The sequence below is a fragment of the Phodopus roborovskii genome, unplaced genomic scaffold, assembly GCF_943737965.1.
Source record: "Phodopus roborovskii unplaced genomic scaffold, PHOROB, whole genome shotgun sequence".
NCBI lineage: Eukaryota > Metazoa > Chordata > Mammalia > Rodentia > Cricetidae > Phodopus > Phodopus roborovskii.
The window spans coordinates 5,977,562-5,991,755 of record NW_026126599.1 but is presented as its reverse complement, the minus strand read 5'-3'; the positions used below and the strand labels follow the sequence as shown (position 1 = coordinate 5,991,755).

Sequence of the window (14,194 nt, the reverse complement as noted above, 5' to 3'; positions counted from 1 at the left end):
ACTTCTTTTTTTTTTTTTTTTCCTGGAACGCCAGCAGCACCGTCAGAAAGAAGGCGGCTACTGTGTGAGGTGGCCTTGGACGGCCTCTGAGCGTTTGTACCCCTCGCCCGCTACCTTCCTTCCTTTGGTTCCCACCATGCCGATGTACCAGGTAAAGTCCTATCATGGAGGCAGCGCACCTCTGCGTGTGGAGCTTCCAACCTGCATGTACCGGCTCCCCAACGTGCACAGCAAGACCACCAGCCCCGCGACCGACGCGGGCCACGTGCAGGTAGGAGCCTGCGGCCCCTGCCTAGTGCGCAGGCGCTGGCCGCGCCGCGCCCTGTCCCATTCCTTGTCCAGTCTAGTGCGCCGGCGCTATGGCTGCGTAGGGCCCTGGTCCCGACAAAATCCACCTGGATCATTGCTGCCATGGGTTCCTGTCGCGACCGCCAGCCCCACAGAAAAGTTAACAACACAAAAATTATCACTCTGAGGAATTTACAAAGCGAGCCCAGGGTCACCATAACTCAGTTTGACAGTTTAAGTGACCCATCCTTCCCGTTTGCAACTTTTCCACAGTGGTCCCGACTTTTACTGTAGCTGTGTGTTGGTTTTTGCGGTTATGTTGTTGAGTATGTATCCTTAAGCTATGTAATCTTGATGTACTGGAAGGATATAGTGTGTGTTCTCTTGTTATTTTCAGTCATTTTTGTTGGCAACAACGAAAGTGATCATGTTCTTTTACACTGCCTGCCCCCACTCATGGGCACTGGAATTTATATGTCAGCTAACATAGGCTGTAGAGGAATTCCTGGTCTAGTGAGCAGACATGTCTTCTACTTTACCTGGATAAATTGTTTTCCAAAGTGGTTATACCGGTTTATGCTGTTATTAGCAGGATAATGTAAGAATCCTAATGTTTTAATTTGCATCTCTCCAATTTCTAAGTAAGTTGAGGTCCTTTTCCCTGTTTCCTGGGAACACGAGGGCCTCTGAACAGGGATGTCTTTGAACACATGTAACCAAAGATGATCCTGAGCTCCTTCTCTGGCCTTCACCTCCCAAGTGCTGGGATTCGAAGTGTGTGCCACTCCCCTTCTATGCTAGTGAACCCAAATTTAGGAGGGCACCATGGGATACAAGGCCACTCTGGCTGCAAGATAACAGCAGCTATGTCATGCTCACAGTTTCATGAACATCTCTGAACTTCTGATTGCGATGACACCCATTCTGCTGCAGTACCAATTCCTCTAGCAGAGTATAACAACACGAATGGATAGGTAATTAGAAATCAGAGCCACACAAAGAACTGACTGCTTTTAAATATATAAAATGAAGCCAGTGGGCACCAGATCACAATTTACTCTCAGCAAGGGAACAACAAGCCAGCATTGGAGGTAGTAGTGAGGTAAAGCAGATCTTGAACATTTCGGTGTTACTCAGTATAAGAGAACCTAGATTAAGCTGGACTAGAACTCAGAAATCACAATCCTGTTAAATTCATAGTTCCTGCCTCACACTTGCTTCAGTCTGTGTTGATTCAATTTTGGATCTAGTAGCTGCTAATTTGGCCCTGATGGGATAGAGCATCCTATTGCTGTTTGTAAAAATAAGTAAGATTGCATACACAAAAATCACAACTACAAGCTGTTAAAATAGTATGGTGCATTTTGTTGCACCTCTACCCAATATTTGGGAAGTTTCATTTAAGGCCATTGTGGTTCTCTCTCTCTCTCTCTCTCTCTCTCTCTCTCTCTCTCTCTCTCTCTCTCTCTCTCCACACACACACACACTGGTGAGATGGCTCCATGAACAAAAATTTTTGGCTCCATAACTGAGTTTGATCCCTAGAATCCACACGGTGGAGAGAGAGAACTAATGCCCTCATAATGTCTGCTGACCTCCACACATATATGTATATATACATACATTAAAAAATAAAGCCTGTAGTTTGAGACTTATTCATCAGCAAGTATTATTGGTTTCTTAGTGCATGCCAGATGCTGTGATAGGCAAAAAGGACACATGAATACAATGGATGAAGTGGTTCCTCTTCATGGAGTTATATATCTTAGTAGTGAATGCTCCAGATGACCAAGATATCAGTTCTGCCTTAAAATGATTTGGGGACTTGATCACTTGTCACAGGAAGCACTTGCCCAGGGAGCTGCTTCCAAACTGAAGGATACTTCAAAACCTGAGTTTCAGGGCTAGAAAGATAGTTCAGTGCTTATGAGCACTTGTTCTTGCAGGGGGCCTGGGTGTGGTTCTCAGAATCCATAAAGAAACTTACAAATATCCAGCTCTCTCTTTTGGACTCTGGGTACTGGTGCACAAATGTGCACAGACATACATTCGAGCAAAACACCCATACACATAAGCATAATAAATGTTAAACACAAAACAAAAAAAAATCCACTGGGTTCCTTTTCCCCTTTATTTGCATAAATTATTTTCTATTGTCCCTCCTCCATCATTTCTCTGCTCATTCAAGCGTATCTTTGGAGGTATACTAAGGATGCGTGGTTGAGACAGTGTCTCACATAGTTCCTGTTAAGACAGTTAAGGCTGTCTTTAAACTCCTGCATCTTCCTGCCACAATCTCCCAAATATTGAAATTACAGGTGTGCACCACTATGGCTTAAGCAAAGTATTTTTAATTAGCCTTTTATTGAAATAAAGAATTCTGGGTACAATGAAAAGCCTAGGTAGGTATTTCACATGAGCCCAGAAGATCAAGGGCCATCCTTGACAACATATAGCAAAGACCTTCTATTTTTAAAAGTGGGGTTTTTGTTTCTTTCAGGCATGATGATGCACACCTATAATCCCAGCACACTGGACACTGAAACAGGATTGTGAATTTCAGGCCAGTTTACTCTATATAGTGAAATCATGTCTCAAAGTAAAAACAGAAGGGCTAGGGGAGGAGGTGTTCTTTTCATATCTGAATTACTTGAATGGGAAATAAACTACTTTTTTTTTTAAGTTTTGTTTTTATTCTTATTTATGTGTATATGTGTATGTCTGAGTAAGTGAGTGATGTGTGTGCCTGTGCCCGTGCCCGTGGGAACCAGAAGAGAGTGTCAGATCTCTTAGACCTGGAGTTACTAACAGTCAATGATGAGCCTCCTGATGTAGGTGCTGCGAACCAAACAACCCTTTGGAAGAGCAGCAAGCACTCCTTACTGTTAAGACATCTCTCCAGCCCCCAAAGTCATGTTCAGTCATGTTTCTTCCTTGTTATAGAGCACTGCGGCTTGATTTGCAGGACCCTTTGGGCTGGATGAAAGGAGATGGTTCTGTTGCTTCAGAGTCTTAATTTTTATTTTTTTTAAAAATCCATTTTATTTTGGTGGGGAAGAGAGTGGCTACTATGGCATCCATGTGGAGGTCAGAGGACAACTTGTAGAAGTTGGTTCTTTCCTTCCGCCATGTGGGTCTGGCTGATAGCACTCAAATTTTAGGGTTGCCAGAAAGCACCTTTATATAAGGAGCCATCTTACTGGTTCCGTGGTGTTTTTTTAGAAGGTGTAACTTTGATTGATCTAATTTAAGCTGAACTCAAGATGTTGATTTTTTTTTTTTTAGGAAACATCCGAGCCATCTTTGCAAGCCCTTGAATCCCACCAAGATGATATTTTAAAGCGCTTGTATGAGTTGAAGGCAGCAGTTGATGGCCTTTCAAAGATGATTCACACTCCAGATGCAGACTTAGATGTAACCAACATCCTGCAAGCTGATGAGCCCATACCTTTAACAACAAATACACTGGACTTGAATTTGGTGCTTGGAAAGGTGGGTTCATTATGAAAGGTGAGAAACCAGATGTCTATGGTTCCAGTGGCTTGGATTGCTAGTTTTCAGAGGCGAAGCAAAAAACTTGTTTGCTTTATTCTTTAAATGACTGCACTTAGAGCCGCTGTGGTGGCCCACTCCCAGCATGCTCTTAGGGGTTGGGTTAAGAGTATCGCGAGTTCCAGGTTACAGGGAGATCTGTCTCAAAAACAAGCCAACAAACAAATAAAATGAATGATTTCACCTGAATCACAGGTCAGGTTTACGGAGTGAGGAGTGAAGTAAGCTCTAAACCTCAAGGGATGACCAGGAGAGGGCAGAGAAGGGAGACCAGAGTCCCAGCTTCCTATAGTCCCATCTGTGTCAGCAACCTCTAAGCCCTGGAAGGGGAGGGCATCTCAGCTCCTGTTAGATGGCACTTGGCACAACAGAGCTGTCCTCCTCAACTCTGAGAAAATGGGCTGGCTACACAGATAAAAATCTTACCACCTGTCAAAATATCTGCTACAAGCCAGTTTCAGTCTTGTGCATTTGTGCTTTCCTTACATTCGCTGTACTTCGTAAGTTATAGGGGCTGGAGAGATGGGCCAGCAATGGCTGGCTGTGTTACTAACTACAAAAAATAAATGAGGTAGCATTCCTGATCAAAGTGTATAGGACTCAACTTACCTAGGGGATCAGTCCATATGCAAGGCTGTCCCATTTGTTCAATTAAGTGGTGGTACTGCTTGAAAATACAGTAAAGATGTCCAAGATCCTGCATTAGTAATCTCTAGAATTCTGAAAGTGAAGACCTAAAAAGCACAAGTGTCTTGTAGTGACTCATGAAGGGCTTTGAAAATCTTGGTGCCCCTACCTTTAGTTTGTCTTTTTGCCCATCTTCTTATCCATCCTGCATATTTTCTCACGCTCAGAGGAAGCAACTGAGACCTGACCAGTGGCCTCCCCAACCCCCGAATCTCCAAGGTGAGTCAGGAAACATGCACCATCAGGGTGCTGCCTTCTTAATGTGCTGGAAGTCTTTGCTGTGCTCATGGTGCGCAGGATGAAGTCAGGCCCCTGGACAAGTAACCTACACCCCACACTTTCATGTGCCTTTCTGTCTGTGTGCAGGTTCACACACACGTATGCAAGTACATGTGAAGCCCAGAGAACGTGCTGAGGTATTTTCTCAGGCGATGCTCATGGTGTGATTTTTTTTTTTTTTGAGATAGGAGCTCTCACTGACATGGTGTCCTATTCTGCTCTGGGACTACACTCTACACTTGAGTTTTGAAGATTGAACTCAGATCCTTAGGTTTTAAGGCAAGCACTTTACAGACTGGACTGTCTTCCCACTTTTTTCTTTTTTTTTGAGATAGGTTCTCTTGTGGCTCGAGCTGGTCCACTTTATAGCCAAATGTCTCAAATTCCTGACCCTCCTAGTCCTCTTAGAAAGTAATGAATTACAGGCTTATTTCCAGCTGCATTACCTACTGAGTTCAGTGACCTTGGATAACCTGTTTGCCTTCCCAAGACTCAAGTTTCCCCAGCTGTCAAGTGGGGGGGGGGGTCACAGCACCATCTTTAAGTAGTTGACTCAATTAAACCCCAGAAAGTTCTAAGGGAGAACACCTGGTTCATTTGTGCATACAGATGGCACTTTTGTTTCAAGGTAGGGTTTTCTGTGTATCCCTTGCTGTTCTGGAACTCTATGTAGACCAGACTGGTGGGGTCCACCTGCCTCTACCTCCAGAGTGCTGGGATGAAAGGTGTTCACTACCATACCTGGCCAGATGGCTCTTATTTACTTGAATGTTTTGATCTCTCCCTCAGGATTATGGGGCACTGAAAGACATCGTGATCAATGCAAACCCAGCCTCCCCACCCCTTTCCTTGCTTGTGCTGCACAGGCTGCTCTGTGAACGCTACAGGGTCCTGTCCACTGTGCACATACATTCGTCAGTCAAGAATGTACCTGAGAATCTTCTAAAGTGCTTTGGGGAACAGGCTAGAAAACAGTCCCGCCACGAGTATCAGCTGGGCTTCACTTTGATTTGGAAGAATGGTAAATAGTGGGCCTGGGTTGAACTCACTTAGACTACAAAAGGGTGGAAAAGTATATAGCACTGACTACAGCTGTTTGTTGTTGAGTGAAATCCTCTCCAAGTTTAGTCAGGTTATGGGGCCATCGAGAGGGAGGTGGTAAGTCTTGGTACCAGAGTACCCCCAGTGTTCTTCAGAGGTTGGGGTTCTCTCAGATAATTCCAGGGGAACTGAGCCTTGGAGGAAGGGCTTCTGTGGAACCTAGCAAAGCAAGGAAGTAGTGGCTATCCACTCTAGTCATGACATTCTAAGTCATTCAAGGAACACTAACAGTATCTATTTGGCCTGCAAGGACAGCATGGCATCATCTGTCTATCACCCACTGAGAAATGCCTCTTGCCTGAGCTGCAAACAGGGGGAAGCACATTAATGCCATCCATCCAGTGATACCTCCTGTTTTGAAAAAGTAGCCTAAGCTAGCTTCAAATCTGGTCTTTGGTTTTCTTGTGTCATCTTCCAAAGAGAGAATTACAGATGTGTGCCACTATGCCTGGCTATTCAGTGATAAGGACCTTAACTGTCTTCAGCTTCACATCCAAAGAAAAGGTACTTGCCTTGAGCAGTGCACATCTGGTTCCTGGTCAGTACCCTCCAAATTTAATGGCAAGGATCTGGAATAGGTGGTTTAAGTTCCTTCTAACTTGATGACCATCAGAAACAAAACAGCAAAAAGGGCTACTTGGTTACTTTTAAATTCTTTGTAAACATAAGTGTATTTGTGTGTGGTTACAGGGGTGCATGTTTATAGAGGTCAGGGACAAGTTGCCCAAGTTGTCCTCCAGAAGTTATACCTTCTGTTTTAAGTCCTGGGAACTGAACTCAGGGGACCACTCTAAGTCCTGGACTTGGGGACAGATGCCTCTACCCACTGAGTCATCTCACTGGTCCTCAGTTACTTTTTTTAAGGGTGTAGATTGCATTTAAAGACTTTTGAAAGCCTGGTGTGGTGGTGCACGCCTTTAAGAAGCAGAGGTAGGTGGAACACTCAAAGTTCCAGGCCAGTCTGATCTATATAACAAGCCAAGGATACATAGTTAGGACCCTGTCTCAAAAATAAAAAATTAGTTAAAAACCTAAAGGTTCTTGAATATTACAGATGTTGGTCATGTTCTTGATAATTATTGTCTTGCCATTAGTTTATGAATGTGAGTTCCCCCTCCACATAGCATTAAGCTGTCACTTTGACTCTACATGATTTTCCCCCCCCTTTCCAGTGCCCAAGACACAAATGAAGTTCAGCGTACAGACAATGTGCCCCATCGAAGGAGAAGGGAACATTGCACGATTCTTGTTCTCTCTGTTTGGCCAGAAGCATAACGCTATCAACTTAACCCTCATTGACAGCTGGGTGGATATTGCCATGTTTCAGCTGAAAGAAGGAAGCAGTAAAGAAAAAGCAGCTGTTTTCCGCTCTATGAACTCTGCTCTGGGGAAGAGCCCATGGCTGGTTGGGAATGAGCTCACTGTGGCAGATGTGGTGCTGTGGTCCGTGCTCCAGCAAACTGGGGGTGGCAGCGGGGTAGCACCCACCAATGTGCAACGGTGGCTGAAGTCCTGTGAGAACCTTGGCCCTTTCAGCACTGCCCTTCAGCTTCTTAAGTAATTCTAACAGCTCGTCTTCAGTATAAGAATGAGTTTCTTGTCTAAGAATCACAGTCTTTTCACTAAGCCAGTCGTCGGCATCAATAAACAAATAATCTGTGGATTTTATTTTAAGTCAGTAAAATCAAGTGCACTGCACTGAAATGATTACCAGCCAGGGGCAAGCACTTTATGGCATCAGAGACTGCTGCTTGAAGAACACACAGGTGGTTTGGGGAGTTGAGGGTTTTAAAAAGGAAATGGATCACAGGACACTATTACATCAGAAAACATGACATGTAAGCTGCTAAGATTACTTGAGGGCAAGGAGTTCAAAGCTTGGTAGAAGCAAGCCTAGGGTAGTGCCCTGTGCTAAGAAGCCAAACTCTGATTTCCCAGGTATTGTATACCATGTACAAGTTTTAAGTCAAGGAGTGATCAAGTGTCTGTTTTAACTGGCCTCAACAGCAGTATGAAAGACTAGGGAAGAGTGGTAGCTATCACAGTAACCCAACTGGCATACAGCCTGGGGACAAGCAGTGTGAGGGAGAGGGAGCACTGATTTCTGTAGTAGAACCTTCTAGAAGACAGGATAGTCAATAGGCAGAGCTTAAAGAAAGTAACAGAATGCTAGCTTAAGTTTTGGCGGTGGGCAGTAACATTTAAGTAGGAAATTCAGGAATGGAAACTTAGAGAGGGCAGTCTTAGGTCATAAAAGGGTTCCTTGAGGAAAAGGACACTGGGGTCCTTTTACATCTTTGCACAGATTTACTAAGTACAAATGAGAATGATGCCATCTGTCCCCAGCTAAGGGTTGAAAATTTACTATTGACGGTTTAAAAAATGTAAGTCCATTTTCCCATGGTGGACAGCAATAATTCAGGCTGTACTGGTAGGCCCCATTTTCCCCTCATTTCTTCAGCCCCTTTTCCCCAGAAAGGAGGCTTAGTTGTTTTTTTAGTTCTCCAATTTCCTTCTCTTGTTCTCTTATCTTCATCTGCAATTTGAGGTTAACCTAGAAAGAAAACATTTTAATCTCCATTAAAATGGCCTGGCCTTTGAGATATTCATACATCCTGGCTGTGCCTGAACAGCAACTATCAAAGCCCGAAATCACTAGTCATCCCTGTAAGGGTAAGTATCAAGTTGCCACAGTACCAACTATAATTATGTGACACCTATAGCCTGCAAATGCTCCATTAACAGATACCTTATGACTGGAGCTCAATAGGTGTCTTCAAAGTCTGTCTGCTAGTTCACAAGGCATTGTTTGTTGACTTGGAACTTGCTTGTCACCCAGGCTAAGACAGCAGGCTCATGAACTTCCAGGGACTCTGCCTCTTCACCTCTCATCTCAACATCTTGGGAATTACAGGGTTACCAAACTTAGGTTTTTTTTTGTTTTTTTTTTTATGTTCAAAAATTAGATCTTAACATTTGTTTTTGGGTATGTATGCAGGTGTGTATGTGTACTGTGATGCACTTGTCAGTTCTACTATGTGTTCAAAGGGTTGAACTGATTGTGCGACTGGCAGTAAGTGCCCATACTGACCAGTTTGGCCAACCTTGATGTTTTTGAGGCAAGCACTTTCTTAAATGAACCATCTTCCTAACCTCCTAGCTAGCTTTCAAGTGAATCATAAGCTAGTACCCATCAGAATCATTTCTGGGATCCATAAAGTACAGACTTCTAATCCTAGCCAGCACAGAATTTGTTAGTAGGTGAGGGAAGTGGAGAGGAGAGGGCCAAAGAATGCGATCTTATTCTCGAAGTACATTCTTCTGACTTGGAGGCCACACCTGGGAAGTGTGACACGTGCGCTGCTACTCAAGATACTGAATATAACCTGGAAATCCTGCTTGAATGCAGATTCTAGCTGTAGGTGGGCTAGCTGCTGGTTAGAGACCATACACTGAGTAGCACTACACATCTAGGACCAACCTAAGGCCCATAGGTCACATGTGACTGACTACATGAGGTTGTGGCTAGCTATGAATGTGGTCCAACACAGAACTGTAACCTAATCACACACACACACACACAGAGTTGTAACTTGGTTCCATGGTTCACAAGTGTAAACTTTACACGTGAACTTGTGTTATAATGTCAAGGCTGGTCAGGCTTGCTAAAGAATGTATCTTGAATCAACCTTTAATGAAACCATAGGTTTCTAGAGCAAGAAAAGGACAAATTAACCTGTTTCCATGTGTAGAGGAGACATTGACTTAGCACAATAGCCATATGGCAAGAAAAAGCTAGTTTCAGACTGTGGCATGCTGAAAAGATATGCAGAGGCCACCCCTACCAGTACTGTCCATTACTACTTAGAATTATTGCTCCTTTCACTACTAAGTACATTACAATTGTTTAGAAAAATCCCCAGTTAGGAAGGGAAAAAACCTTTCTCCTGACTTAGCCAGATGAGGACAGAAAAGAAAGCAAAGCCTAGACTACATTTAGAATAGCTAGTTGGCAGTGTGCCATTGCTTGCTTACCTGGGCTATGGATAAGCCTATGTTATTTGTGTAAATTCAGTCCCTGAAACTTAGGGAACTGTGAGTATAGGCTTAACTATTTTGTTTCCATAAACCCCAAAATACAAATATTTGTGAAATGGAATTCATAACTGAAACAAATTCTATTTTTAGTTTCATATTTTCCTCAGCATGAAAAGTTAGATTTCACTGGCTACCATGAAACAAGCATGTTGGTTTGAAGATCCATACTGCTGTGCTGTAACATAATCTGTACCAGTACAGGACAGGGTTTTATTTTTATTATTAGGTGTGTGTTTATGGTTGGGTGGAGGTATACATGCCATGGACCATATATGGGATGTTCAAGGACAACCCTGGTATGGTCTATTCTCTCTACCTTTTCATGGGTTCTAGGGGATCCAACTTGGGGAGTCAGGCATACCTTTATCTGCTGAACCATCTCACCAGTCCAGGGGAAGCTTCTGGTAAGGCATTTCTAACATACAGAACAGCCTGGGAGCTAACAGGATTCAACACAGCTAGGTTTCTAAATAATGACTATACTACACTTAGTATCTGTCACTGTGAGACCAATTACTTAACTTCCTTAAGTCTTACTCATCTGTGAAAGGGAGATTAGCAATATCAACTCAGAGTTGTGATCAGACAAGCTTACCTACAGCTCTTGGAGTTGATATCTCACATCTATAATCCTAGCACCCAAGAGGGTGCTACAGGATTGCTGTGAGTTCACGGTCAGCCTGGGTTATAGTATGAGATCCTGTTGATAATAAGCAAGCTCTTGGGATCATACCCAACTCAACCCAAAGTGAATGTTCAATAACTATTAAAAAAGAAAATGTCACATACATTTTCTGGTAAAGTCCAGAAAAGTTCACTCCGCTGCAGCTCACGAGCAGATGGCCTCTGTGACGCATTCCTTCCAGTTAGGAGCCGGACATACTTGGCTTGTACCGGATACCTTTCATTGAGGGATTCAGGTATCTGACCAGTCCTTATGCCTGTTAAGACTGTTTTTCGCTCCATTTCTGTCCCAAATGGTTGAAAGAGCTCCAGCAGGATCACACCCAAGCTATACATATCTGACTGCAAAGGGGGGAAAGTGGGCATGTAAAAGTATGTTATAAAGTGAGGAGAGCACTTCTAACACAAGATATCCAAGAATAAGGCTTTACAGCATCTGCAAAGGGAACACAGCAAGATGTCTCGTGCCTCAACAGCAGATTCTGCCTCAGGCAAGACGTATCTGGGACTTCATAATTCCATCCCTTTTATATCCAGAGAGGGCATATATGGCACTAGAGGCCAATGGTTGGCTAAAGGGCAGGGATGGCTCCCAACAGACAGGGCAGTCATTACCTTACAACAAGGATATCATCCCACCATAATCTAGACCTGACAGTGACCCAGGCAAAATGACTATAAACTCACAATTCCTAGTATTAGCAATAGGAGACTGTCACCAGGTCCTACTAAGGCTAGCCTCTACCTCTATTAGTAACTGAACACTTTTTTTTTTTAAAAGATCAACTTTAAATTTATATGAATGGGTGCCACATGTGTGAGGTTGCCCACAGAAGCCAGAAGAGGGCATATGATTCCTTGGAAGAATTCCACCTGGTTGTAAGCAGGTTGATGTGGATGCTGGGAACTCTGGTCTTCTGAAACAGCAGCAAAAATCCTCAGCCGCTGAGCCAGCTCTCCAGCCTAAGCATTCTTTTTAATGTTTATAAATTGCATAAAATCTGTTCTATTTTCTCTAAAAGGAGTTTATTAGGAAGATAGGCTCTTAAGGACAGCAATGAATTTTTCTGGCAACTACTTTCCAGTCATTGAAAAACAATGATTTGTCAAAAAGTTCATTGATTAGGCTGCTATACTAGAAAAGGGTATATTTTAAGAACCAGAAGCTGGGTGGTGATGGCACATGCCTTTAATCCCAGCACTCGGGAGACAGAGGCAGATGGATCTCAGTGAGATCCAGGTCAGCCTGATCTACAGGGCAAATACTAGGACAGGCTCTAAAGCTACACAGAGAAACCCTGTCTTGAAAAACCAAAAAAGAATCAGAAATGACAGCTCACACCTGTAATCCCAGTGCTTAGGCTGGGGTGAGAAGATCATGAGTTAGAAGCAAACCTGGGCCTTAAAAAGTAAGAAGACGACAGGCAGATAGAGGTGGCACATGACTTTAGTCCCAGCAATCAGAAGGCAGATGTAGGTGGATCTCTGTGAGTTCAAGGCCAGCGAGTTCTAGGACAGCCAGAACTACATAGAGAAATCCTGTCTCAAAAAACAAAAATGTTTTAAAGGGCCGGGCGGTGGTGTCGCATGCCTATAGTCCCAGCACTGGGGAGGCAGAGGCAGGCAGATCTCTGTGAGTTTGAGGCCAGCCTAATCTACAAGAGGTATACCCAGGACCACTTCCAAAGCCACAGAGAAACCCTGTCTCAAAAAAACAAAAACAAAACAAAAAAAGCAAAAACGAACAAAAATGTTTTGGAGCTTGCAACTTGGCTCAGTGGGAGAACACTTGGCTAGGACGTGCAAGGCCCTGGTTTCATTCCTCAGCACCACAGAAAAATAAAAGCAAGTAAAGTATTAGAGGAAAATGGAGAATTTTTAAAAAATTAAAAATGAAACTGAAAAGGCATTTAACATTTTTCAAGGAACAAAGAGGGTTAAAACTTTCCAGTGTCTCTCTCTATTTTCTTTCAGTGACAGTCAGGTAGCACACTTCCCAGTACCATCTGCTCACCTGAGCTTGACATGGGGAGGATGAAAGGCTGAAGACGTCTAGCCTCCTGAGGTGAATGGTGACATTTAAAGGGAAGGGTGACTTCAACATTTAGTGACATCTATGGATTTCGAAATAGTCACAGATCACCTGCAGGACTCAGCTCTGCCTGGAACGGCTCTGCCACAGAACTGTACTTACTGTTCTACTTGTTCTAACCCTTGACAAATTGAGGGAAGGGTGAAAACAAACATACCTTGGCATCATACTTGGATCCTTCCAACTGTTCAGGCGATGCATAGAGACAAGTCCCCACTCTGGATGTATGTGTCTGTGTTCCTACAATTGAAAAGGCTATTAAGCTACTTACTGTGATGTGAGCAGAGCACAGCAGCTCCTGAGGGAACAGTTACATTTTAGCCTCATTTGAGCTTTGCATGAAAGTTCTATGAGTCTTTGTAAGATCATGTTCAATTATGTCTTTCTCTTTAATTTTAAGTGCAAAAAGAGACAAAATACGTGAATAAATAAATCCTTACCATTCCCATTTCTGCTGGTCCAGTCTGAGCTCTTTTGTATGATATCTGCACAGGCCAGACCAAAGTCTCCTATTTTTACTTGCTGATCAGGGCCATGAAGGAAAATATTTCTAGGCTACAAAGAAACAAGAAAAAGTCAACTCAGATTCCTTAAAACAAATGTGGAAACTTGGGTTAAGAATTGCCAGATGTGGAGGCTGACACCTGTAATGCCAGAACGTGAGAGGCAGAGGCAAGAGGAGCAATGTGAGTCTGAAGCCAGTCAGGTTTACATCATGAGTCCTGATTCATCAAGGACTACACAATAAAACCCTATCTCAAACAAACAAAAAGTTGCTGGGCTAAGGAGGTGGCTCAGTGAGTACAGTGTTGGCTGTGCAAGCATGAGTGGCTAGTTAAAGTCTCCAGTACTCAAGCTGGGTGTGGCTCTAGGAGTACCTCTAACCCCAGCATTATATGGAACAGATACAAGAGGATCACTGGGGCTTGTTGGCTATATCAGCCTCCTAGCTCCAGGTTCAGCGAGAGACACTGTATCAAGAGAATAAGGTAGAGAGTGATGGAGAAGGCCACCCAAAATCCACGGCTGGCTTTTACACACACGCACGCACGCGGGCACACACACACACACACACACACACACACACACACCATATATATGCATACACAAAACTGAGGCTGGACACTCAGGAACAAGTTTTAATTTAAAAAAGTAGAACTTAGAAGGTGCAAGGGAAGTAGTTTAGCTGGCAGAGAGCTTGCTAGCATGACCAAAGCCCTGTGTTTTTAACTCCAGCAGTACATACAGGAGCGCGTGTCTGCAATCCAGCACTAGAGGTGTGGCAAAATCAAAAGTTGAAGGCCACCCTCAGCTACAACCTCCACGTTTCAAATAACAGCAGTAGCAACATTACCATCTAACTTAGAGAAAAGATTTTACTAAAATTAAGACATTACAAGTTGCAATCAGCCA

General features: G+C 43.5%; 2 protein-coding genes across 2 annotated transcripts in view; one reads left to right on the top strand and one right to left on the bottom strand.

Moving 5' to 3' along the window:
* The first annotated feature begins 29 nt into the window (after positions 1 to 29).
* On the top strand, positions 30 to 7,620 carry Aimp2 (aminoacyl tRNA synthetase complex interacting multifunctional protein 2). Its single transcript, XM_051205507.1, has 4 exons — positions 30 to 271; positions 3,574 to 3,780; positions 5,596 to 5,827; positions 7,080 to 7,620. Exons 1-4 carry the CDS (start codon positions 137 to 139, stop codon positions 7,466 to 7,468), a joined length of 963 nt encoding a protein of 320 aa, XP_051061464.1. The 5' UTR covers positions 30 to 136; the 3' UTR covers positions 7,469 to 7,620.
* Positions 7,552 to 14,194, bottom strand: part of Eif2ak1 (eukaryotic translation initiation factor 2 alpha kinase 1) — a 35,699-nt gene continuing 29,056 nt past the window's right edge. Inside the window, exons 12-15 of the mRNA XM_051205504.1 lie at positions 13,222 to 13,336; positions 12,939 to 13,021; positions 10,795 to 11,031; positions 7,552 to 8,461 (exon numbers count right to left, since the gene is read on the bottom strand). Of these exons, the coding sequence (XP_051061461.1) occupies positions 8,357 to 8,461; positions 10,795 to 11,031; positions 12,939 to 13,021; positions 13,222 to 13,336 (540 nt within the window). The 3' untranslated portion in view covers positions 7,552 to 8,356. The remainder of the gene's footprint in view (positions 8,462 to 10,794; positions 11,032 to 12,938; positions 13,022 to 13,221; positions 13,337 to 14,194) is intronic.